This window comes from Haemaphysalis longicornis, unplaced genomic scaffold (assembly GCF_048455015.1).
Source record: "Haemaphysalis longicornis isolate Haplotype H1 unplaced genomic scaffold, Haemaphysalis longicornis Haplotype H1 scaffold_6, whole genome shotgun sequence".
Lineage (NCBI taxonomy): Eukaryota > Metazoa > Arthropoda > Arachnida > Ixodida > Ixodidae > Haemaphysalis > Haemaphysalis longicornis.
The window spans coordinates 110,055,551-110,079,891 of record NW_027526407.1 but is presented as its reverse complement, the minus strand read 5'-3'; the positions used below and the strand labels follow the sequence as shown (position 1 = coordinate 110,079,891).

The 24,341-nt window shown below is 44.4% G+C and overlaps 1 protein-coding gene across 2 annotated transcripts in view; it reads right to left on the bottom strand.

Annotated features, from left to right (window-relative positions):
• Nucleotides 1-251: 251 nt before the first annotated feature.
• Nucleotides 252-24,341, bottom strand: part of LOC144141879 (uncharacterized) — a 90,911-nt gene continuing 66,821 nt past the window's right edge. For both annotated transcript variants that reach the window (XM_077673355.1, XM_077673354.1), the window contains 4 exons: nt 18,401-18,482; nt 15,003-15,079; nt 12,654-12,740; nt 252-420 (listed from right to left, as the gene is read on the bottom strand). In XM_077673355.1, the coding sequence (XP_077529481.1) occupies nt 319-420; nt 12,654-12,740; nt 15,003-15,079; nt 18,401-18,482 (348 nt within the window). In that variant the 3' untranslated portion in view covers nt 252-318. The remainder of the gene's footprint in view (nt 421-12,653; nt 12,741-15,002; nt 15,080-18,400; nt 18,483-24,341) is intronic.

Genomic DNA, 24,341 nt, shown 5'->3' with positions numbered 1-24,341 from the left:
TACAGTAATATAATCTGCCGTTTACAACAGTGCATCAGCCTTCCAAACTTATCCTAGCAATTTTTTTAAGATTCTTATGAATTCTTCTCGTAACTGCAGCCTATTAATTGTACTCTTCGGAAAACAACGCGAAATATTCATCTAATACACAACCAGAGAGGGCTCTTTGTAGCCCTTGGTACGTGTGTTTGAATTAAAGTAGCAAGAAGGGTTCCAGACGAAGAATAAACAATTTGAAACATTTTTGTTATTTTGTGGTATAAACGGTAAACAAACAGCGCAGCATTCTTCGATTGCAGCTGCTGGAAAATGGGTCATTTATCTCAGACGATATTCCAGGCTGTTTTCGTTTTCTCCACACCACATTTTCGGGAAACATTCGTCTCTACAGCACCAGCCAAGTAGGGCTGGGTCTTCCATCTGCGGCAAAAAAAAGCACGTGAGAGATGTTAATCCGCGCGTATAGTTGCTAAACCTCGCATATAGTACAAACAGCAACAAAAGAAAGGCCCTTCATGGTACTTTTAAACAATTAGTTGTTTCCTTCAAGATAAAATCAAAGTAAATACCAGCTGTTGTTTGTAAGTTTGAACAAAACAGCTGTTATTTGCCTTTTAACCATTTATTCAAAAAACGCAATGCGTACATCGGCGAGCCGAATACTCTGGTAATGTAGAGATAGCATCTGCGAATATTTAAATTACCACCTTGAATAAAACAGTGATTTAAAATCACTCCCAAACAACGCTCTTTCATCGTTCCTAAGTGAAGCATGCATACCCCAGCTTGCCGCAATATCTCTGATAGAGTTGTAATAAGCAAACCTTAGTTTCTGCTTTCCCACTGTTTCCAGTCTAGAGGCCACACAACTTTCTGTGGCACCTGGTAAAAACTACAAAGCCTTGAACTCTAAATATCTTAATAGTTGGCACCTTTGTGTAAATGTTCCAATGCAGTGTGGCCAAAAAATAGGCTGGACATACGCAATGCAGATTGAGAGCTTGGAGTTATCATACAAAATTGATTTGCGCAATGCTATTGAAGAAACGGAACGATAGTACTCGAGGGGTTGCCGACAAAAATAACAAGTTCAGCTAAGAAGAACGCGGGTTTCATTTGTACAGAGTAATCGTCTGGCTTATGACTGTACAGAGCATGCAACTACCTCTAAGTAAGGAGCCTCACAAAAACCTCACAAAAGCCTCACCCTGGCCGACAACTGCTATATGTAGCACATACGTTCACCTCACAATAGTGCTGCTGACCACATGTCCGCGCAACCTTTGGGGAGAGAAATTTCCCCCGGGGGCGGTACCACCGTTTGAGTAGTGTCGTTTGTTTGCATAAATGCTTATGTTCAATGCTGATGTCATTCGAACAGAGTAGAGAGAGGAGTTTTCGTGTATTTTAACAAGACCTGGTGCTTTTAACCTTTTGCGCAACTTTTCAAGTATTCTTCGTTTTATAATGTTTTAGAAGAACGCGATATCAATCGGAGAAAGCACACTATTACTATGCAGGTATTAGCGCGAGGTTATTATTGCATCTGTTGGATTAGGAGCCTAGGCATTAAATGAGTCAGAAAAATTGGGAGTACCGGCGACTGAAACGAACTCTGGCCTTGGTGACCACAAAGCGAAAAAGAAAAGCCATTGTTTGTGGCAGAACAGCACTTTTTTTCAATATAGTGTAAGTGATTTAAAAAGGTAAGCTCAGGGAAAGTAGCCGAACATCCGAAGTGTTCTTTTAATGTGTCAGAAAAGATGAGCATGTAATCTCTATTCTGGGCCGATTTGTGTTTTTAGGCCTGCGAGCAAGGTGTCTTCCAGCTACACCTTAAGAACCAAATGTTTATTTCGCAACCTTTTTTACGAAACAAAAAAAAACTAATTTTGGTCATGAAGTTGAAATAACGGCGTTTACCGGTATCTTGTTTTATTGACTTTCGAATAAAAGTTACAAGCAGGAGTAGTTTGCCGTCCGCAAGCTTGAATCCGAGATAACCGGGTGGAGGCTTTTGTGGCCGCTTGGTTCAACTTTCTACTTTCAGTGAATAAAACCGTATTGTAGCAATTTATCTTGTAGCAATTTACCTTTTCGATTGGACGCAGTAAGCACAGGACCGGGATAATTGCGGAAAAATGGGAGACGCCTTCGCCGTGCAGTGGGCTTAGGTATGTTGGTGATGATGATCCTGACCTGTTCGCTGAATTAAGGAACCTCATAATGATTTTTTTGATGGTGAATGCCGTCTTCCGCCATGCTGTTGTCGTTCTCTTGCATTGCGCTGCACATGCCTTAAAGGGAAGGCACATTTACAGAATGGCCCCGTCGTTCCGTTGAAAAATATTCATTGTTTTTAGAGGGTGTTTTGAAAATTCCACGAGCACAAAGAGAGTCTTAGACCCTTCAAGCATGTCGGCCAGTTTTATTTGCTTTTGCAACTACTGTTTGTGACTACCTCCAATTTAGATTTTGATTATGCTATTCTTCTCAGTGGTTTGCAGCAAAAAATGGTTCATATATCCCTACATCCTTTGTATGAAGGCTTCAACGAATCCTTTCGCAAGTACCTGCCAGAGCAAGGTCGTTTGCCTCAACACAAGTGCGCATATGAACTTCCGCTGGCGAAGCTTGCTTGAAGATCCGGAGAATACGCAAATAATTATTTCTTCTCTTGTGAAATTATTCTCGGATGGCTTTGAAACTGAGGCAATAAAGTCTTCTGGGGTGCTCACGTCATGAAGGCCCTCAGTACTACCTCTCGAGGGCAACTTCGTCGAGAGATTCACGACTCACCATGCATTCACTGATGTTCATGAGGACGCTATATTCATTCATATTTTTAAGGTGACATTCTTGCAGCATCACGAATGAATGACGAAAGACAAAACATATAAAACATCCAATGTGAACATTTCGACGCAAACTTTTGGAGTTGTTTTTTAAGGTGACTTGGCGAATTGGAACAGCCGCCGCCCATGGCGTTTTACATTTTCTAAACAATTTCGAAAGCCTTGAATCTAAAGTAATAAGCACGCATATCCAACAAATCGTTCATCGTATTCCCGTCGCTGTTAAAAGGACTCTGCTGCAGCAATCTCGGCGTTTTATAATCAGTAGCTTTTGTTTGTTTGCCTTACGGTGGTGCACTATAGCTGCTCTCATCACGTCAGTTCTGCATTGATGTTACGAGAGTTTCTGCCGGAGCTCTCGACGGTGTCCACAAATATAATAAAAATTCTTGCTGCCCAATTTCTGCCTTTGGCGCCCACCACGGTGGCTCAGTGGCTAAAGCGTTGTGTGTCTGAGCACGAGGACGTGCGCTGGATTCCCATCCATGGCAGCCGGTTTTCTGAAAGAGACGACAATAGAAAAAGCCCGTGTGTGCGAGATTCCGGCGCATGTTAAGCATGCAAAGGTGCTCAAAATTATTCCGGAGCCCACCACTACAGCGTGCCTCAACGCCTGTGTTATGTCAGCGCGTTAAACCCTACAAAAAATCAAATCAACTCTTCCTTTGTGCTCTCCCAAGTGCACACAACACTCGTTCGTAAAGGGTGTCAGTACAGAACCCACATATGAGCGATAATTATGCGGTTGGGGACGGTGGGGCTGAGCAAGGGAAACGAAGATTGTGTTCCCTGCTGCAATGTAATTGGCCACTTCGCTGGCCGTCAGCCGAGTTGAGGAGTACGTACAGAGTAGACGCGTAGTTCATAGCCGTGTAAGTGCACCACGGGTGGAAAACCGGGGGGCGTGAATTTTCGGTAGCTTCTTTACGAAGACACGGAGGTTCCGGCATGGGCCTTGAAACTACAAAATAGACAAGTTTGAGAGGGGGGTACTAGGCGGTACTACTCGCTCCCAAACTATTGCAGCCGCCATTGATTTATAGAGCTCTTTTACGCAAGTAGCACTGGCCGTAATTGTTTTGTTAAACCTGAATAATGCAGCGTTGACACAGGCTGGGATTATACGCATGTATTAGTGATTGTGCTCCGGCAGAGACCGGTCAATCACTATTTCTTCTTATTAAAGTCTTTCCAGGTTCATTGTGGGTTGCGACGAGGCAGAGAAAGAGTTACTACATGGCGAATTCAAACAGGTAGCCAAGTTTACTTGGTTCAAGCATGACGTCATACCAATAGCGAAAACGGTTCATTTAGGTTTCTTGGAAGAATTCACATACATTCTTTTGGCTGTCGGGTAAGTTACTGCAGCAAACCCAACGTTTCGAGCTGGTGGTCCGACACCTTTGCACCAGACCTAACAACTCGTTCCGACATTCATTGCCATCACATCTATTTCCAAATACGCAAACAACACACCACTTGCGGCGATTTCACAGGAACTAGCACGTGGACAGTTACATGCAACAAAAATTTACGGAAAATGTCCCGAATGGAGTCTCACCACACCACAGTCCAGTCGCGGATGTCTCTGGGGTCGGTGACTGGGCGAGACTGGTGATGAAGTGGGGCTCCTCGGGCCTACGCCGCGGAGGACACACACGTCAGGTTGCGTCGATGCTAAGCCTCGGCCGCCAAGCGCTATTGGATTCTCTCCCTCAGTTCTACGTCACGAGGCATGCGGGCACCACGGCTGTAGGAGCGCTCCTCAGGAACAGAAACGAGGTATTCCGGGGCCCCTCACTGGCCCGGAGGTCAAAGAGCACAGCGTGAATCACTGCAACAATCGCGTAGCTTCGTTTCGACAGTCCCCTTCTTAGCGTGCCTCCGTCTTCTTCCTCCTGCTCTTCCTCGGCTTCCGCCAGCCTGAAGCAGCCGTCTGACCAGCCCAGGGGTTGACCACACACATTTGACTTCAACTTACCACTATTAACCCCTTTTAAGAAGTTATTATAACTACAATTGGTTATTTGAGAAAGATGAACACATCACGGGGCTGGTGTATAACTAGACAATTACACCACTACCTGTGTACCAGGAAGAAAGAACATCCTCACTGAATTACTCGTACGACTAAGACTATTTGGAGCACAGAAAAACCGCGGTCAAGTCCCCTCGGTAAGCCAGGTTTATAAAGGCAGTTTGTATACCAGCTTCCACATGGTCGTTCACCAGCTTATTTTTGAATTTCATGTTGATTATTCGCATGGACCACTTCAGCTTGGTATAGAGCATAACCGATTCCGGAACTATTTTGTCTTGGGTCCAGCCGGTTCCATGACACCTGCGTGATCTCCACACGGTTGTTTTCCTGTTGAGCTTGTTTACTAACAGGTGCTACAAGATGCGACGAAACGCCGCTCGTCTGCGTAGGCGCCAGGCCAGTAAAACTGTTCCAGAACTGGATTAATCATTCGCCGTGCACCCACATTACCGGCGGCGAAACATTCGGGGAGGATTCGAATGTGGGATTCTCTGAGCGGCTTAGGCACAAGAATCATCTTAGACATTTGACCCACCACTTCATGGTACTGGCGGTACAGCATGATGTCTTTTTGTAGGAAGTTGCTGTAGTGGCCCTGCGGTAAAAACATCGTTTGCCGACTTTCCGGCAGCAACAATTCAATGAAGGATCGCGCTTCTGATCTTGAGCTAGCTCATCCTTTGAAAGAGAAGAACCCATAACTTGTAGCTTCTTGAAAGAAGGGTGTTCTTGTTCTGCATTTTATAATGGAAGAAATCAGCACTGGAATGTCTGCGGCGTTGCCTCATTTAGATGCCCAATCTGTTTCTCGTCGCAGGTGTTCTCTTCCAGCATCGATGTCGGTTCCGCGCGGCTGCTACTCCAGAAAACTTACAGAGCACGTGACTGCACGTGGGGTTTTAAATGGAAATGACATCAACTTCTTCTGCAACGTAGGCATGTCAAAATGAATTTTCGCCTCTGGATTGCTCAGCGTCGCGGAGCCATTAAGAAAGAAGACATCCTTTGTTCTCCCAGGAAGCTTCTTTTTGGGAAAAAGGCTCCGCCGAACAGTGCCGGTGTTTCTTGCTGTGTACCTCGGAATGCACATAGGTTCCCCGAATACACGTCCTTCAACAACGGGTAGTCCGTCCGCAAGGAATGCAGGTGCCTTGTAGACACATCAGCTAATAAAGCCTGAGGTTTCATCTGCGTTCTTAGCAGGAGCAGTGTTTGCACAGTTCGGATAACAATGAGAAAGCTTTGGGAAGGCACAAAAGACAAAATGTACTTGGTCGCTTGGTTTGTTTGTGCTTCCTTCAGTGCCACCATGTGACTTCTCCGCAATTCTTGCACTTCTGCGAGCTTCTGGGAGAGAAGTGACGGTAAGGGGCAGTGTGGCCTATGCGATGGCCAAGTAGCATTTAGGCAGTATCTTTTGGGTGTTACTTCCGTCTCTGGGTGTCTCTTTTTTACTGTTGTTGCCAAGGTTCATGGTGTTTTGGGCCTCCAGGAAGCGGTCTGCTAGTCAGCCATAGAACTCAGCGTATTGCACTCTCGCTCCTACAGGAATACAATGAGCTTTGCATGACAACACCGAATAAACTGCTCAGAGACGACACGGCCCCTTAGTCCAACGAAAGTTTTGCCACGTCTGCAATTTTGATTCAGTGGTCAAAGGGCAAAGTGTCCTGAGAATCTAGCAGCCAGCTGTCATCCGGTCACGCCATCCATGGCCCGCGCTTTCCTGAATTTCTCATGGTAGCACTGGGCAGGTAAGCGAAAGCACTGCAACAGAGCCTTCTTGGCCGTTCGGTTAACCAGCGCTTTTCTGGCGGTTACACGACCTATCACGGCCAAAGTTTCCCAAGAAAGGCACATCCCGATAGATGAGGCACACTTCTAGGGTGCCCATTCTTGTACGGTAGCTAACCGCTCAAACCGCTGTAGATATGCATGCAAGTTCTATCGGCCCTGCTACAAAATCAGGAGAAGCTTCTGGAAATTGACCGTCTCCCCAAGAAGCAGCATGCTGTTCGGTACGACGCTGTTCTCGTAGCTGCCGTTTCCCTGGGACCCTGGATTTAACGGTGTATCCCGTAGTCAGACCTCAAGCAATAGAAGCTCCTAGCGCGTGTCATTCACGGCCTTCTGCTTTCGTCCTCCTCGCAACTTGCTTCCTATTGAGGGACTCATCCTACGCGTGGATCGGCGAGTTCTTTCTTGACCCACTCACCGGGCTCATGCTTAGAAAATCCATACCGGACGCCTAGCGCTATAAGGTTTTTGAGGTCCACAGGGAGGCATTTCTGTACGGTATGCAAGTCGTGTTGGTAAATGTGCTGAATGGATTCTGGAAGGTCGCCACTTTTGTAATAATCAGAGTCCAGCTAGCACCTCGCACTAGACCTAACTACTCGTTCCGATATCTATCGCCATCACATCTTTTTTCAAAATACGCAAACAACCAGCGAAACAACACATTTGCGACTATTTCACAGGTCCTTGCACGTGGACAGTTACAGACAATACACGTTTACGGAGAGTGTCCTGACAGGAGTCTCACTACACCACAGTCCAGGCGCGGATATCTCTGGGCTCGGTCAATGGGCGAGACTGGTGACGAGGTAGGGCTCCTCCGGCGTACGTCGCGAAGCGCACAGGACTTCCCGTTGCGTCGATGCTAAGCCTCGGCCGCCCAGCGCTTTTCGATTCCCTCCCTCAGGTCTACGTAGCGAGGCATGCGGGCACCACAGCTGTAGCAGCGCTCCTCAGGAGCTGGAAGGAGAGGTACACCATGCCCGCTCGCTGGCCCGGAGATACAAGAACACAGCACGAACCACTACAACAATTGAGCAGCTTCGTTCCGACAGTCCCCTTCTGACCACACCTCCGTCTTCTACCTCCTGCTCTTTCACGTCTTCCGCCAGCCTGATGCAGCCGTCTGATCAGCCCGTAGGTTGACCACACACCCACAGTCACTTCGCCTCTCCACATCCGTATAAAAGTCCTTCCCTAGGGCTAATGACGGATGAGCTTTGATGACATCGTATTCACCTTGTGATTGTGGTATAAAGTACGAGTACCATCTTCTGTACTGGAGTTAATATCATACAGTTACTGCGTTGATTGGTTAACCCTGCGGAGCTGCTAAGGGGAGGTATTCAATTCTCAAGATTATTGAACACATCAGTTTGTAACGCAATCGGGCTGTGGAACGAATAGTGCGACTAATTGAATAATGACATAAACGGAAGTGGACAATACGGCTCAACAAATGTAAACTAAAAATACACCGAAAGGGCATCTTTTCTTTGTGCGTCATAGCAGTGAAAAAAGAATGACGCCTCGGTGGGGTTGGCCTTTTTCTGTTTACGTTGAAGATATATTCTATTCTGTGCCGCACTAAGAACTGTTTGCGTCCGTTAGGCAACGCATTGATGTAAACGGTGTGGTCAAGTCCCAGAATTGTTGTGGTATGTCGGTGGACTGTTTTATGCGTATGTTGGAGTTTTATCTGGGCGCAACAATTGTTTCTTTCGAAGGACGTACGTATATTCTGAAACAAGGTATTGTATCGGGTCATGCGTTGCGCAAGTCTTATGCGAATATTTTCCTGCTAGTGTTGACCGGGACTTGCTTTTTAGTTTGACAAGGATGTTGTTCGGCGTGGGTTTCGATATGTCGACGATTTTTTAGTGGTTTTAAGAAAACAGTATTCACCCTGCTACATTGTAAACGAAAACTTATTTTAGAGAATTTTAGCCGCCATAGGAAGGGTCTTGCATTCACACACGAGGTTCCCAGTGATGACCCCCTGCAGTTTTTTAATAATAATTTTAAGTTTTCATCCCACCATATCTGTTGGCTGTATCGCCCGCGTGCCAGTAAACAGCTCCTGCAATTTTATTCATCTCATTCAAATACTGTTCAAAGGGCTATAGTGTCCCTGGTTTTAGAATCAGCATGTAAGAAGTCCCGTGCACATGCGGTTCAAGAGAGCTTTGACTCTCAACTCAAGAAACTTCTGTCGGTCGGCTACCCGAGATATCTCTTGGTCGGTGTTGCCGAAGCCTTGCTGCGAAAATCCAAAGGCCACGTAGGTGCGAAGCAGCCAGAACAATCCAAGGCGAAGCCTGTTGTTCTGCCCCATATACTTAGAGTTACGCACAACCTGAAGAAAGTAGCAGAACGGTACCAAGTGGCGGTGGTGTTTTCTGCTCCACAACAACTTTGCCGCCGGTGTGCGCAAATTTCCGACAAACCCAAACCGAAGAAGTGCGAAAAGAAGCATGCCAAGCGGTTGGTGCCCTGGACGTCGGGGTAGTCTACGAGATACCGCTTTCATGCTGGGAGGCCTAGATTGGCCAGACGGGCAGATGTGTGAATGACGGGGCACGCGAGCATAGTTCTTCTCTTAACAACAATACGCGCGCGCATTTGCACACGCATTTCCAAGAGTGCAGACCTGTCAGTCCTTTGGAAAAATGCAGACCTTTCTTTGAGCAGATTAGAATTCTCGGCAGGAGTAATAATACGGTGGTGAGGGAGCTCTTGGAAGCGTTCCATATTAATCAGAAAGGAGACAAGTGCGTCAGCGTTATTTCTGTGTTTTTGTGTACCAGCGAGTTTGAATTTTTGAAAACGTCCCTTTGATCATGTTGTCGGGTTGATGCGTTCCATGTAATGTATCGAAGTGCTCGTGCGCATGCTCCTGATGAGTCATGTATAAATATAAGACGATGCCTCAATACATGTTAACTGCAAGTGGGCGCTTCTCCCGTCGTCCTTCTTTACTGTCGTTGTCCAAATCGCGCTCTATTTTTTGAATCAGAATGCACCAACTTGCCCAACAAGCTTGCTTAACGAAGTGGACAAGCCTGACGAGCTGTTAAATGGAAACAAAAATCGGGTATTTCAATAAAGTGTACCACTTGCCCCTTGGTGAAAACGTCTCGCACGTGCTGCGCCGAATCATCACGAAGAGGCGCGGATTCGGGGAGAATTCGGCGCTAGGTATCGTGCACGCCTTCTTTATATCCCGCATCACGTACGCAGTCCCACATGCTCTGCTCAACAAGCACGAAGAAGAAAGCGTCAATACAATAATACGAAGATCATACACCCGTGCACTCTGCTTGTCCCACAAACACATCCACTCTTCTTATCCTTCAACTCGGTATCCACAATACGTCGTCTGAACTAGTAGAAGGACACCTCTTACAACAATACGGATGGATTTCGCTCACCAACGTGGGCCGCCAGGTCCTCTCACGATTGGGAATAAGTACACCGGGCTACAATGGCCCACTTCTAGAGCCCCTCCCTGAACCTACACAAGAACTTGTTAAAGTAAAGCCCTTGCCCTGTAATATGCACACTCAGCACCACAGTGGACGGCGTAAGGCTCGCGCGGAGGCCATCTCACGACAGTACATTCAAGCTGCTGACGCAGTCTCCACAGATGCGGCAGCATACCCCTTCTATCAAGCGTTCGGCTTGACAGTAAGGCCCGCCCAAGGAGGAGAGGTTATCACTCCCTCTGTCAAAACCCTCTCACCAGCTGATGCTGAAGAGGCAGCCATCGCACTTGCCATCTCCTCTACCCAGGCTACTACTGTAGTGACGGACAGCCAACAGGCCTGCCGGCGCATCCAGGCCAGAACGGTGGACTCTGCGGCCCGCGAAATGCTACTCCGTCACCCACCGCAGCGACAAATGCAGATCATATGGACTCCTGCCCATCTGGGAGTTAAAGAGAACGAGAATGCGCACGACGTCGCGCGAGTAATGACACGCCGCACGAGGAGTGCAGACACCGCCTCAGAGAGATTTACTCCCCTCCTGACATTACAGAAATGACGCAAAACCTACGCCTGATCCGACTCCCCCTTCTTCCACCCCACCGACACCTATCTATGAAGCCGGCACACCACTACCGTGCCTTGAAAACAAACAGCTTTCCCCACTCAAAAGGGTCTGCCACTACTCCGAACAAGTTTCATCCCCTAGCTGCTCCTTTTGTGGAGCAGACTTCTCTCTTTTCCACATGTTTAGTGGATGCCCCTCCCACCCTCTTCCCAAGCCGGATGTTTACAACTCTCCTGAGCTCTGGCGGCGCGCCCTGTCCAGCTCATGCCTGTCCGACCAGCTTCAGCGGGTGGAGCAGGCTGTAGTGGCTGGCAATGCATATGGGGTCCTGGACTGAGGACTTCACCTCCTGAAGAGTCCACCCAACTTTTTCGCAAGATAAAAATGTTTATTCTCCTCGACCTCAATAAAGTGCAGACCCATGCGGCGTCTCTAGCCCTGTGAAGGGTAACAACACAGCTAAGCCTTTCTAGATGGCACCTCAGAGGGTTTCACACCTTCATGAAATTTCGCCTCCCCCCGTAGTAACCCACACTTGGGGCTGAGGGAAAATAGAGGGTTATCGGCAATATGATTACATTACACAAAGCAGAAGTGAAAAGTCCCGGCACCATAGACAGTGAAAACATGCATCCAAAACGGGCTGCATGACCAGCAAATAAAGCAAGTGCAGAGGTTTGCGCTCCGATCTCCGCGCTATTTGCTGTCACATTACACCGCATGTATCTCTCCCGTATTGATTCTGCAAAGCACAGCGACTCATTTCCTACATTTTTAGTTCAGGGTACAAATACACAATTGTTTTTATGGTCTTCACATGTCGCAAATGCAAGGTTTTTTTCTCAGTGTGCTTTTTATTGTTCAACTAAAAATTGTTCTAGTCATATCCACCACCAGGGTAGATGATTTGCATGCATGTGGGAAATTTATATTTGAAAATGAATGTTTCAAACCGTTGAATATTTATTGATGCCCCAGCGCTGGTCATTTTTTCGTACAATGCTCATACAGAAGGAAAGGATTAGGAATTTTATAATCCGCCATTTGTTGGAATATACGGCATACAAGGCCGACAAGTGCTTGCGACCACGACGAATGGTAAGGTGGTGTAAAGTAGAAGGTTGTCCGAAACAAATGCAAATGCAATTTTCTTATACTTTGCAGGTCTGGCGATGTTTTGTGGTTTTTATACTGGCTTAACCCGACTAAAAAGTTGCTTAATTTTGAGTTAGGCACATGAGTTACTTCTTGTAAATATTGCGTATGAAGTGAGCCTCTGCAAAAGTTTGGTGACAAATAACTTATACATGCTTGCAGTTCAATCAAAATCTATGGTCACAGAAAAAGCCAATTATACAAGGTATGTGCAGGAATGATTGCGAATTGGCAATTATACACACCGTTGCGGCTGCCTAAAGTAACGATGCGAAATATGAATTTTTCATCTATAAAATGAGTGCGTTGAATTCAGTTTCGCAGTTACTGAGCGTTCGACGTGAGAATGGAGAGGGCTTTTAAGCGAATACATATTTGTTTAGGGAATACTTATTGATCCCTTCGCCCACGGATTTAGAGAACGCAAAAGTACATTTTTATGCACTGCTTCTGATAAATCATTCTTCTTTTCTGGGGTAAATTTATTTGCAATTTCCTGAAGCGCGAAAGTTCACAAAAGAACATGTCTGGCTGGACATAATTGCAGACTGACCTCCGGAAATACAGTGACTGTTGCAAGATTGTTTGCAATGTGAACAATTGGAGCAGAAAAAAGGTATTGTAGCTTTGTCGGACACATAAAATATTGCCAAGAATGCAGCAATCACGTTTCACAAAAAGAAACGAAGGGGAAACGTTTCGAAATATTTGTGTAATGATTATGCCAACGCGAAACAAGGTATTGAAGTTACCTGACAGGTTGTGTTAGCCATGTATGATCCATAGAACCAGTTTTCCCCGACCATGCAGTGATAGCGACAGTTAATCACAGCGTTCCGCTGAAAAAAATACAAGTGATATTTTTAGTAAAAACCGGTCACACGGCTTTAAAAAGGCATAAAAAACAACTACACACGTAATTATGATTTCATAAAGAATATTGGTATTGTTCTTATTTAGGATAACTGTGCTCGGTGTTGTGCTCTTTGTACTTACACTAACCTCGCGCAAAGTAACCTAGGTCGTATTTGAGCCGAATGCACGTTATGAACATAATTTACTTCATGATTGAGCAAATATTTCTTCTTCTGCTAGCCAAGGATTCTGTCGCGACTGTTGGTGTCAACCGATAACTCAGACCAACAAATAAAATAATCTACTTCCACCACCCGAAATCGAACACTGGAAGGAATAGAGATGTGGATCAAGACCCTTTGTCTTACCAATTCAGCTACGAGGGCAAGGTTAGGGACACAGACGGTGTACTTAGCGACCATAGCTTCCGGTTTTGCCCCCTGCCTTTTCACTGAATGCCACGTGATAGAGATAAGTGACCTCTCGCGCCACCGTGCGCTCCGTCCACGGCACGTGGAACGGCGGTATGCGCGTCTTGCGCATGCGCTAGGATTAGTAAAAATTAAAGGAAGTTCACACCAACGTATGGCATCTCAGTTCTCCCCCGTCTCTGCCGCCGATGTCGTCGCCTCCGTTGGCTGCGGCACAGATGGAGCAGAAGTGAGATCGTAAAACGACGGCTTCGAGCTTCTTTTCCTTTATAAAGAATGAATTTCCACTGATATACTTCCTCAATGAAACTAAACCAACCACCATTCATAAATCATGCATTCATTTACCTTACAAAGCAATGTCTTTTTGATGTAATTAAGGGCGTGGTAAGTAGCATTCATGTGTCTATGGGTTCATTATTTCTACCTCCACGCGTGTAAATTCAAGGAACTTCGCATGGGTAATCGTTGAGGGCGTGATTAAAAGCTGCGCCTTCCACCCACTATCACCGGTTGAATACGCATATTTTTCTAAATAAACAAAATGCGTTGCATTTTATTGTTGTGCCCAAATAAAACAAAGAGCTAGGAAACCTTTCACATAGGCGAGATGATGAAAATTGGTAAAACAGAGCCAATTATCCAGAATTCTTTCGATGTAACAAAAAAATAATAAGAAAAAGGAACGTGTTGTTTCACAAGATGTGCGCCTGCAGTCTCAAGCCAAAATATTCAAATAGAAACAGCAAATTGTAATAGGTATTATCTGTGGTAACCAGTTCGTAAAAGACAAGACCAGTTCGTAAAAGAGATAAAAGACAAACGCGATCTAGTGGTCGATATGTTACAAAGCTAAGCTTTTTGGCAGCATATTTTGGGGATAAAATTGTGGCAGCGGTATTTGTGGCAGTGGTATTTTAATTGAAAGATCCCGGGAAATCGCCAGGAACACCATTAAGGGGACCACTCCAGCAGTCTCCCACACCAGCTGATGGCCGCATAGATTGGAACAGCTGCTCCAAGAGCGCGGTGTCAGACCGGCTACCGCTACAGAAGCATGGACAGCAAAAAGTGTCGGCGTACACACTTCTCCTTTTGATAAGAACGGTTCAAAAGTACCCAGTAGCAATACCACGAGGATTAGTTAGTTTGTGTTGATGAAATGCTGCATGAATGAACAATAAATATATTTTGCAACGTTCACGTTTAATACCGCTCGTCAAAAACTAAGCTCATAAATGAACTTAGTGTTTGTGATACCACGAGGCACTATCGTTCGTACTTGCCGATGTACATAAGTGCAAGGCGGAAACTTTTATTCCGATAGCTGAAAATACCGTGATTACGTGAGGGACGCCCGGGCAATGGATGACGGCGGCAGTTCGATCCACGTGGAATTACCAGGAGTCGTACTGGACCGCGAAGCAAAAAGCATTGCGGGCCTTTAAACCGCCGTTCGCACAAGCCTGTATATAAACTGGCAACTAACAATGCCCATCCTGCGAGTTTCACCTGCCAGAATGTTTCATGAAAGAACAAGGTATGGCGTTTAGAGTAGATTGTCTGTGGTCTTTCGTCAAATTGACGATTTTAATTAGCGCAAGATCATCGCACTGAAATGGTAATGTTGTTTTCTTGCTCATAAAGGTGTCACAAAAAGATGGACCACGTGCTACATTACACGTGTTGCATTACGGAAACAAAATGAAGCCAAGCATCTTGTAATAAAGTTTTTCAAGAAATCAAATCAGTTAATTTCCGGCGGCCAAGAAATGAGAAACATACTCATTGCTTCACTGCACAAGCCATACTTACACCCAAATAAACCTTTTCCGGACACTTCCGCAGGTTTGGCGGGTAAACCTTTGCCATTACGGTAGGGTAGTCGCCATCTGCATCAAACGTTTTTTCAGTAAACAAAGACAAAGGACAGTGTTCGCTCTGTTGATTTGATCAGAGTTACATATCATAACCTACAAGCACCGCCCTTATAGTAAATTACCTTTTGTTCCCAGATGTTCCAAAAGGGTTTTAATAAGGGAAATATTTTTTGTACTATAGACGTGTTCTTATACAGGCCATTTATTGCCGCGAAATAATTGCAAGGTATGCAACTACGACACTCACTGGATTTACGATACACCCAAATTAGGAGGAGCCTTTCAAAATGTTTTATGTAAGTGCATTTTATTTTGTGATCGCCTTCCCATTCTGAAACAATTTGTTCGCCATGACAACTGAACTATAAACCTAGCAAGTACAACACACTAAACAAATCTTTTGCGTATTTTTGCTATTGTAGCTAAAAAATACAACACTCTCTGTATTATTGTCGCGCATGATTGTAAGGCCTAATCTTTTTGTGTTATTACCTTGGTAGTGAAATAACTGGTCTTTTGAATCGCGGGGCGCTTTTATTTTGCATTGAACCGAAATACGTGCTTTAGGCACGTAAGGCATATTTTTCCAAGACTGAAGATATTCAAAAAAACATAAAATATATTTCACTCAGAAAAATTGTTGCCACAGATTTCTTTTTGAATCATAATATCGCGGAACGGCCAAAAATGTAAAATTTTCGTATATTTCTCTTTATTCAAATTGACCTAGAAATACCATGCGAAATAAAAATATATACAGATTAGGTTCTCGAAATCACAACCTTTTGTAGGTACCTGTCAACGTCTCGGTATTGCTGAACATGCATTGGTTCTTTTTTGTGTTTTAATGAAAGAGGAGGTTGGGAATGAGATACACAGGGTGGCCAAACTATCATGCTCTTCAGAGCTTATGGCGTTACTAGATAAAAACACAGTGCGTAATGTTTCCAGTACGGTGGAGTAGCCGACAGTAACTTTTTTGTACTGAAATTTACTAAACACACTAATTAATTACCAAAGTCGAGAAGTTCTGTCCAAATGCTTAAAGCATCAATAAGGCACCTGTAGGTGTCGACAAGGGACATCTCACAGGGGCATTTTCAGCGACGTGTTAATAGTTTACTCATTTTTTCTGACTTATAAATAAACCCTGAGAAATGGAAAATGCAACGTGATAAAACACACACCGCCATTATTGATCCTGCATAGAGCTCCACTTTTAAAGTCAGGCCGGAAAGCCGCGCGTCAGGTATGTACGAGCCGCCATCGGGCTGCAGCACCAATGCAACGGCTGGGAGCAGTAGGCGCATGAATGTGACAGCGATTCCGAGGAAATGAGGCTGCGGGGATAGTGAGATGTTTATCAGCTGAATGGCCATAGCTGCTGTTGCCACCCTAACCTCCTCTGCTCACTTGAGCAGAACTGGCTGAAAACGGTGTCTTGGGTGCAGCACTGTAAGCGAGCTTTCCCGTCATGAAATCAAACCCGCGCATTGTGGAAATCAGACGCGAAAATATGGTGCTACATGATAAACAGGAGCTCTATCCCGCATCATTGAGCAGTGTCCTCCATCAGGCCTCCTTTGATGTAGCTCGAATAAAATAAATAAGTGATACGAACAAGTAATCGCCACCAAGTGTTGCTTTGTCTCCAACACATGCAGCGGGAAACGTGCTGTGGCGGTTGCTTTCAGTGTTGTAAGGTACCACGTTATTACGTGCGTGGAGGGCCGTCACGTAGTATTTATTACATTTCGCAGCATTTATTTACCTGTCAGAACATATGAGTGCGCAATTATTTCGTCACTAAGAAAACAAGTTAAAGCCCCATTGGGGTACCTAGAATGTCCCCTTTTACACTATCGATAGGGATAAAACAAATAGAGAAAATAGAGAAACAATTATCAACGATTACGCCACTGTAGATAAATATTGATTCACTGCGTTTTCTTCAAGCAGCACCTTGTCTCATTTATAAAATGTTGGTACATGATAGTTGGGACACCCTGCATGTTACACCTGCTATTAAAAGAGCCGTTGAGTAATAATGTGAAGCGCCACAAAACGACCGTCTCTCCCTGTGAATAACTATAATACCACCAAGGCGGGTATTAGCGCGGAGACTGGACGAAAACACGAAAAGGGAAAGACACCTTCCAGTCTTCGCGCTGTTACCCGCCATAGATTAGTACCAACTAGCCAAGCTTCGAACACATCTATAAAACACCTGTTGATATCTACATCAGAAACACTTGTCAAATGGTACGAACGCTTGCGGTAAGACGTATTTATATCAGAGTCGCTTTATTTCGATAAATACAGACCGTGGCCATATGCAACCCCCTTATTAAGGCTTCAGATTAGGATAGGTGAGTACAAATATTTAACACTAAGAAACAACAAAAAACCGAGTACAGAAGAAGTTACAAGGTCGAGCAATGGTGAACTGGAGAAGAAGTTATAAGAATACAACAATTACACACAAAAACGCAGGGCACGAGTACGGGCCCATTCAAGGATCAGTTACCACTTAAGATACACAATGGCACCTTACATGAATGACAAAACAATGAAACAGAAAGTTTCAAGGCTGTTATCTAGTACAGATCTGACTCAGTTGGCTAGATATGCTAACTCGTGTTCTAGAAGTGCAATCCATGGCGTGTCCACGCATTATTCACCCGGAATACTAATAACTGAGGCCTCCAATATTTACCGAGAGGAAGCGTCTCCATACCGTTACTAAGAAATGCGCAACACTCCTGTAGGTGTACGTGGAAGTGTTTCCTCTAGGATTCACGATTTCGCATGCTTTTTTTTATCTGGTATATTTGCAACAAACATTTTTCTTACCTGCCTTGTGGCATCTTATTACCTAGTATCATTACTTTTTAACGGGATCGTTTAGAAATTATTGATGTACTATTTGAAAGACATAGACAGAGCTGCTTACTTTTTTTATTTCAAAAGCATTTTAAAAGGAGTACAGCAAAAAAAACATGTTGTCCCAGTCAACGCTCGTGTTGTGTAGAAGCAAAACTGCAACCAAATATTTGAGTTCCCTATATTCCGCTAAAAAAACATTGTGTGTTATATGCTTGCTAACCTGGAGGTTTCGAACGCGAGCGACGTTAGGACCACCCCTTTTCGTTTTACCCTCTCCGTTTTGCCGGTATGGCAGGAAAAACAGAGTTACTGCTTAAGGTGTTTCTATTTTACATTTACGGGTTCAATCAAATTTTGAACACGGCAGCATCTCCTGCTACGTTAGGCGAATTTCTCCAAACGAAAATCCAGGACAACGCACTTGGCAGTAAAAAAACAAGAACTCACTAATGTCGTAGTGCGAAACACATTTGCCTTCAATGCAGAGTCCAGCTGCACTTGATGGCTTATTCCGTCCTTGGTCAATCTCCTAAAAGAATTATTATATAATTATTGCAAGTACCAGAAAAAAAATATGAATGGTCTCTTCATTGCAAGTTGGCGAATCTTTTGCCGTTCTATTGTGGTGAATGCGGATGCAACTAGGTGGGCCTAAAACAGGATCATAAAAATTTATGAACTAAACATTTTTTACAGAAGTAAAATGTTCGGTGAAAATAACACGCGACCAAATTTTTAATAAACTTCTGCAGTATATGTGATCGCATTACCAATATGCGAGTATAATATAAAAAGAAAAAAAATATTGCGAGAGCACATACTCACTCGCCACACTTCAAGGTAACGAAGCTGTACGTAACCTTCACGACCATCACGACAGTTTCAGCCCATGATTGTAGCCGATTTGCTTTTTCTTCACTACCGAGAACGATGATTTCTCCATTATTGTTGCTATAGGTGTGAGAGCACTTTATTTTATTTAAGTAATATTTCCTGGACACTTCTTTAGAGGAGCATACGCTATGACGTGTCTTTCGCCTTGCGAGCAAGTGTTGCCATGATTACGGGGAACGGTGGAGTCTTTTGCCTACTTTGGCCAATCACCCTACGTGGGTATGCATGTCTAGAGAAACGCCGGCGGGGACTCTGGGCGGTCGCCGCTAGGCACGCACACACGAACGCTCGGCATTTTCTTGGTTTTAACTTCCGTGCAGTTGCCGCAATTTGGCCAATCTCCCAAGGCGTGTATTCTTATCTTGACAAACGTGGATAGAGGACATGTGGCCCTCGCCGCGGAGCATGCACTCGCCTGCGGGCGCTTTTATGTTTTTTTGTATTTTGAACTGCGGTGGGTAAAGTTCCATTCTGCTACGCATAAGTACTGACACACATGTACCAAAACAAAACATGTACTGACTATTCACGCACGAACTATTCATGCGCTTTTGCCGCCAGGATGACGTCTTATAAAGAACGCAAAAGTTCTACGCTGGAGGGCAAAGCTTGGGTAAATAGCGGCTAACGGTTTCAAGGCACGTCGAAGCAAACAAATTTCTGTGAAGAATCACGTTTAGTAGAGCTCTATATATACTTAGAAAAATGTTCTGGATGCTGTGTTTCTGAATAAAAAGAATGTACCTGCCGTTGTTATTACGATAAAGGAGGTTTGAAAAGTGCAACTTCCTAACTCTGTTGCAAACACACAATCTGCGATGATTGGAGCATCGACACATTCTGCAAAGTCGTGGTTTTCAAGAGCGAGAACCCTTCATATGTGATAGTGATTAGTGTTTTTGACGTAACCAAAAATGCCTTTACACAAAATATCACTTTACACAATCAAGAAGTCAAAATATATGACCGTCTCGTCTGGTTGGTCACTTGGAAAGAAAAGTGTGATGAAAATATAGCTCTAATTCGTAAAAACATATGGAAAAAACATTGACACATGTAAAAGCAAACGGTTCGAATGATCACAGCAACTTCTGTGATGGCGCAAATACGAGCAATTCTCACCACAAGATAAAGTGAATTAAAAGAATTTCAAGGAAAGTATTCAGACAATTCCTGAAAGATATTTGCACTAAGGTAGCAAGAAATTCCGTGTAATCTATTGAATGGCAAAGGTGATTTTGAAAGGTTATTCGCTGATTACCCATGTGCAAATCGGGTATTCAAGTCAAGCTTCCAGCTTCTGTCCAATCATCCCTTTTACCTGCACTTCAGCAGTTCGAAGAGACGAACTCGTTCGCCTTTTTAGTGTACGTGTTGTTGTTTCCCACTTTGTGCTTCTCCACAAATTATACTTCAAACTTCATTGGAAAACACCGCATTCTAGCCAGAGAGCCAAGGGCACAGATGGTCAATGTTTTTTTTTACTGAAAAAAGCTTTAAGCTTTAATATTTAATATCTTTTCCTTCAATCTCTTCTTGTTCTCCTTCTCCATCCCTCTTCCTCGTCCTCCCCATGCTCCTGTTCTCTGATGTCGTTTGCAGTACACCCAAACACACTTTAGAGAAGCAAGCCTTCGCTGACCACGATGCTGACCATTGGTGAAGTGAAAAAAAAATATTCGGGAGGTCGTAGTCGAAATTGGGTTCCTCGCGGTATGATGCCGATGACTATACAATTGCCCCAGTCTAGCTGATTAGATCTGCGATGGGTGCATGGACGTGCAAAATTAGGCAGAATAACTGCGACGATAGATGAACGCAAGCGGAAGCCCTAAAGTGGCCGTATCACTAAAACTCCTGACGGTGCAATCGCTGTGCATTAAACCGTGTCCATAAGAAACACGACTTCAGAAAAAGAGCGCACAGTTCTAAGTCATACTCTAGACCAATACCTCCTCTGTCGGATCTTTTGGTGCTGTACATGTTTTGGAAAGAATCGCGTTCCTTCATCTCTGTCATTTTCACAGGGCGGTAGTCATTTTTTTATTTTAACAAGTTCTGTAGACATAATTTAACCAATACTAAAGTAGTTATGCTAACATCATTTGCCGTATGCAGAGGTTGTTACTAAGCAACCGTTTAGGGTTGCTTACATAGAGATAGAGAGATCCGCAAAATTTCTCGAACTTTCACCTGCGAGTACCTATAAACACCTAGCAGACCGCTGCCGTACGTGCCACCTGCCGCTAAACAGAAAGTCTTGAGACGCCTTGATTACAATGCTTACTGAGTGCGTCTAGGGGCCCGATGCAAGAAAGGGCCAGAATTGAATATTTCTCCAGATCCCTTAATATTTATATAAAAAGCCGTGTGACAAAATTTACGATTTATCCAACCTTCTTGCAAGAGGCAGTCTGCGAACGTTTTCAGACGACACTGTGATAAATAACATAAAAATCAGATTAATACGTGCGTTTAATACGTTTAAGGATGGCAAAATGTTTTTCTTGAATTAAGGTAGATAATGTACTAAAATCTCCAAATCCACAACAGAAAAACTAATATAAATTATAGAACCAAGTTTATTACTCTGCGTTGAATTGTATTGTTTCCTACGTGACGTTGAGATATAAACGTTCTTGAGAACGGTTGCGGCCAGCCCCTTATATATTAGCTCCTTATTGGGTGCCAAGTAAAAACCAGTTGTGTGAAACTTGACATAAATATTTTTTATAAATCAAGCAGTGACTTTTTAGTGGCGGGAACTACACTGTCAAGCTTTAAAGGTTGTGTGATTAGAGCTTGAAGCAGTGTAGAATCCATTGTTACTGCTCCTGTGGTGGAACTCTGTTGCTCCATAAGGCGGGAGTAAAACACGCACTCCTTTGATTAGAAAAAGATAATAGCAGAATTTCATCCCCAAAACAACCTGTACACATATTTGAATTAATCCTAAGTTTTGCGCCCACAAAAATGAGTATCCTTATGCCAATTTTGGTGTGCCAGAAATTTTGTATCTTACAATATTTCAAAAAACATTTTTCTGCTCATTTTATTGACCTATAGCCTTAACGGCATTTACAGTCGGCTGTTGGTGATTTCTATAAATATTTTATCGTTCCCCACAAAGCGTGTAATATTGTTCTGATTAAACTAACAGTTATGATGACTGTTTATTGTAAGCAGAGATTTGAAAGTGGGCTTTAAGATTAAGGGTTCCCCGACATCCTATTGTAATATTGTCGCGAAGAAAAAGTCTTGAGGGGCGCACAACCTGCGTGGACAATCCGATGGCCTTTGGAAAATATTGTAAATAAATTGGTCTCCTCTACCATGGCTCGTGCTGGCTTCGTCCTGCCGTGCCTTAACACTATTTAAGATCAAAAGGCTTTCTCTTATACTTGTCCTGGTGCCCGATAACCTTCTATTTTTTCACTGCTTCGTACAGCTGCGTTTAACTGACTTGCGGCCTATGCGAATATCGCCGAATTTATATTATTTACACACAGACACCCAAGCACCCTCTACCTCCATCGTGGGGGGAAGCACTCAAGACCAAGCCCCTGCTGCGCAACACGCAGGCAGGCAGGAACGACGTGAGGAGTGCCGCGCGGCCACAGGCTATCGCTCGACAGCTGGAAGTAGAGCCCCGATTCCTGTACGTGGACGCCTCACTTTCCCAGCACAGCAGTAAAGCAGTGGCCACCGTCACGACCATCGACAAGCTGATGACCAGTGCGTCGGTACAAACGACAGACGCCAGCAAGGCACAAGAGGTGGCCATCGCTCTCGCCATCACGCATGGAAACGTGGAGACGATCGTCATAGACTCCAAGACGGCTTACGGCAACTACCGCATGAAGATCGTCTCCCACGCGGTCTTAGCAATTCTCGCAAAGCGCAGCCCACGGGACGAGACGTGAAGCTCGAAACTAGCAGACCGGGCCGGGGACGAGTCGGAGTAACTACACCGAATTACGAGCTACCGCGAGATTACCTCGTTGTACAAGAGCGCCAGGTGCAGGCTTCCCGTACCGCACCACCAACTCCTACGCAAACAACAAAAGATCGCACGCCGGGCACAAGCGGGGTCACTGGTGCACCCAACTTCATTACAAAAGATCTTCCCGGCAGAACACGTCCCCATCTGCCCGTCCTGCAAAAGACTGAAGGCACCCTGCCGCACATACTGGCGGAGTGTACTCAGATCAAGAATCTCCTACCTTCCTACCTCCTGCTGCTCCCCCCCCCAGACCCGAGTGATGGGAGTTCTTGATGTCCATCCCCAACCTTTCGAAGCCGCAAGAGCTCACGTCCACGGGCCAGGAGCTATTGGACTCGTATGCGACTTCTGAATAGGGTACCACCCCGTCTGACTCCTGCGAGTGTCACCTGAAATGGGCTCAGCAAAATTTGGTCCTCTTTCTTTCTCTTTCTCTCTCTCTCTCTATCTTATTTACAAATATATTTTATGCAAAATCACAGGAAGCAGGTCTAATCACCTTGACAAAATTTTGCATCACAAACTTAAGGTTTAAAAGAATGGCGAAATTAGAGAATGCGTTGGCCGAGTCAAGATTTTACTGTCTAGTGTTAAACATTTAGCCAAGTTGACACTCAAGACACATGCAATAAAGCGAGCAGGAAAGCCAAGGAGGAAAGCATGGGAAACAGCGAGGAGGAGGGAGGTGTGCCTCAGCGCTGCGGCACATTCTCCGGTGGTGACGATCTACTAGACAGCGCTATAATGCACGTACGGCCGTGCGTCCGCTGTTGGCGCGATTACTTCCACAGATGCAGGACCTATGTGCCGACGCCGAGAAGAATAGAATTCGCGCTGCACTCAAAAAACGCACAAGGGAGCCTCGTCATCCCCTGGACGTTTTTTTGCAAAGTATATAGCACCGTTGGTAACTATCAAGAATATGTTTCTTCTCGCTGTGTTGCCTCAATGATACAACACAGCAATATTTTTTATATCAACAGATGTGCTGGCGACATTGATTCTTATTTTTGGAAAGCAACAATCTCAAAGGTAGATACCCATCGATTGACAAAATAAAATGCCGTCGTTTCTTAGAAAGCAAAGACATTGTCAACAAAGACGATATATTTGACCGCTTTTCAATGATCTTTCTGCGGAATAAATATCAGTTACAATTTAACAAAACAAATCTGCCATGATTAGATGAGAATTGAATACACGAAAGCAGACATACATTTTGTTAAACCGAAGGTTCACCTAGTTTATACGTTGTTGAAATACCAGATTTAATTATGTGAACATCTTTGACAGAACTTCAGATTTAATTATGTGTTACATAGGTTGGCAGTGAGATGTTTTATTGAATTACGTAAATAACTTGGTACTTTTATGTTTCGGTATTTAGGGCTATCAGATTTGTTTTTAAAAATAGTAATATAATAGCCTTTGAGCTCATAAAACACCTTCACTGATGGTTGTGATTCTCCACCGGAACACTGGTTGCATTAG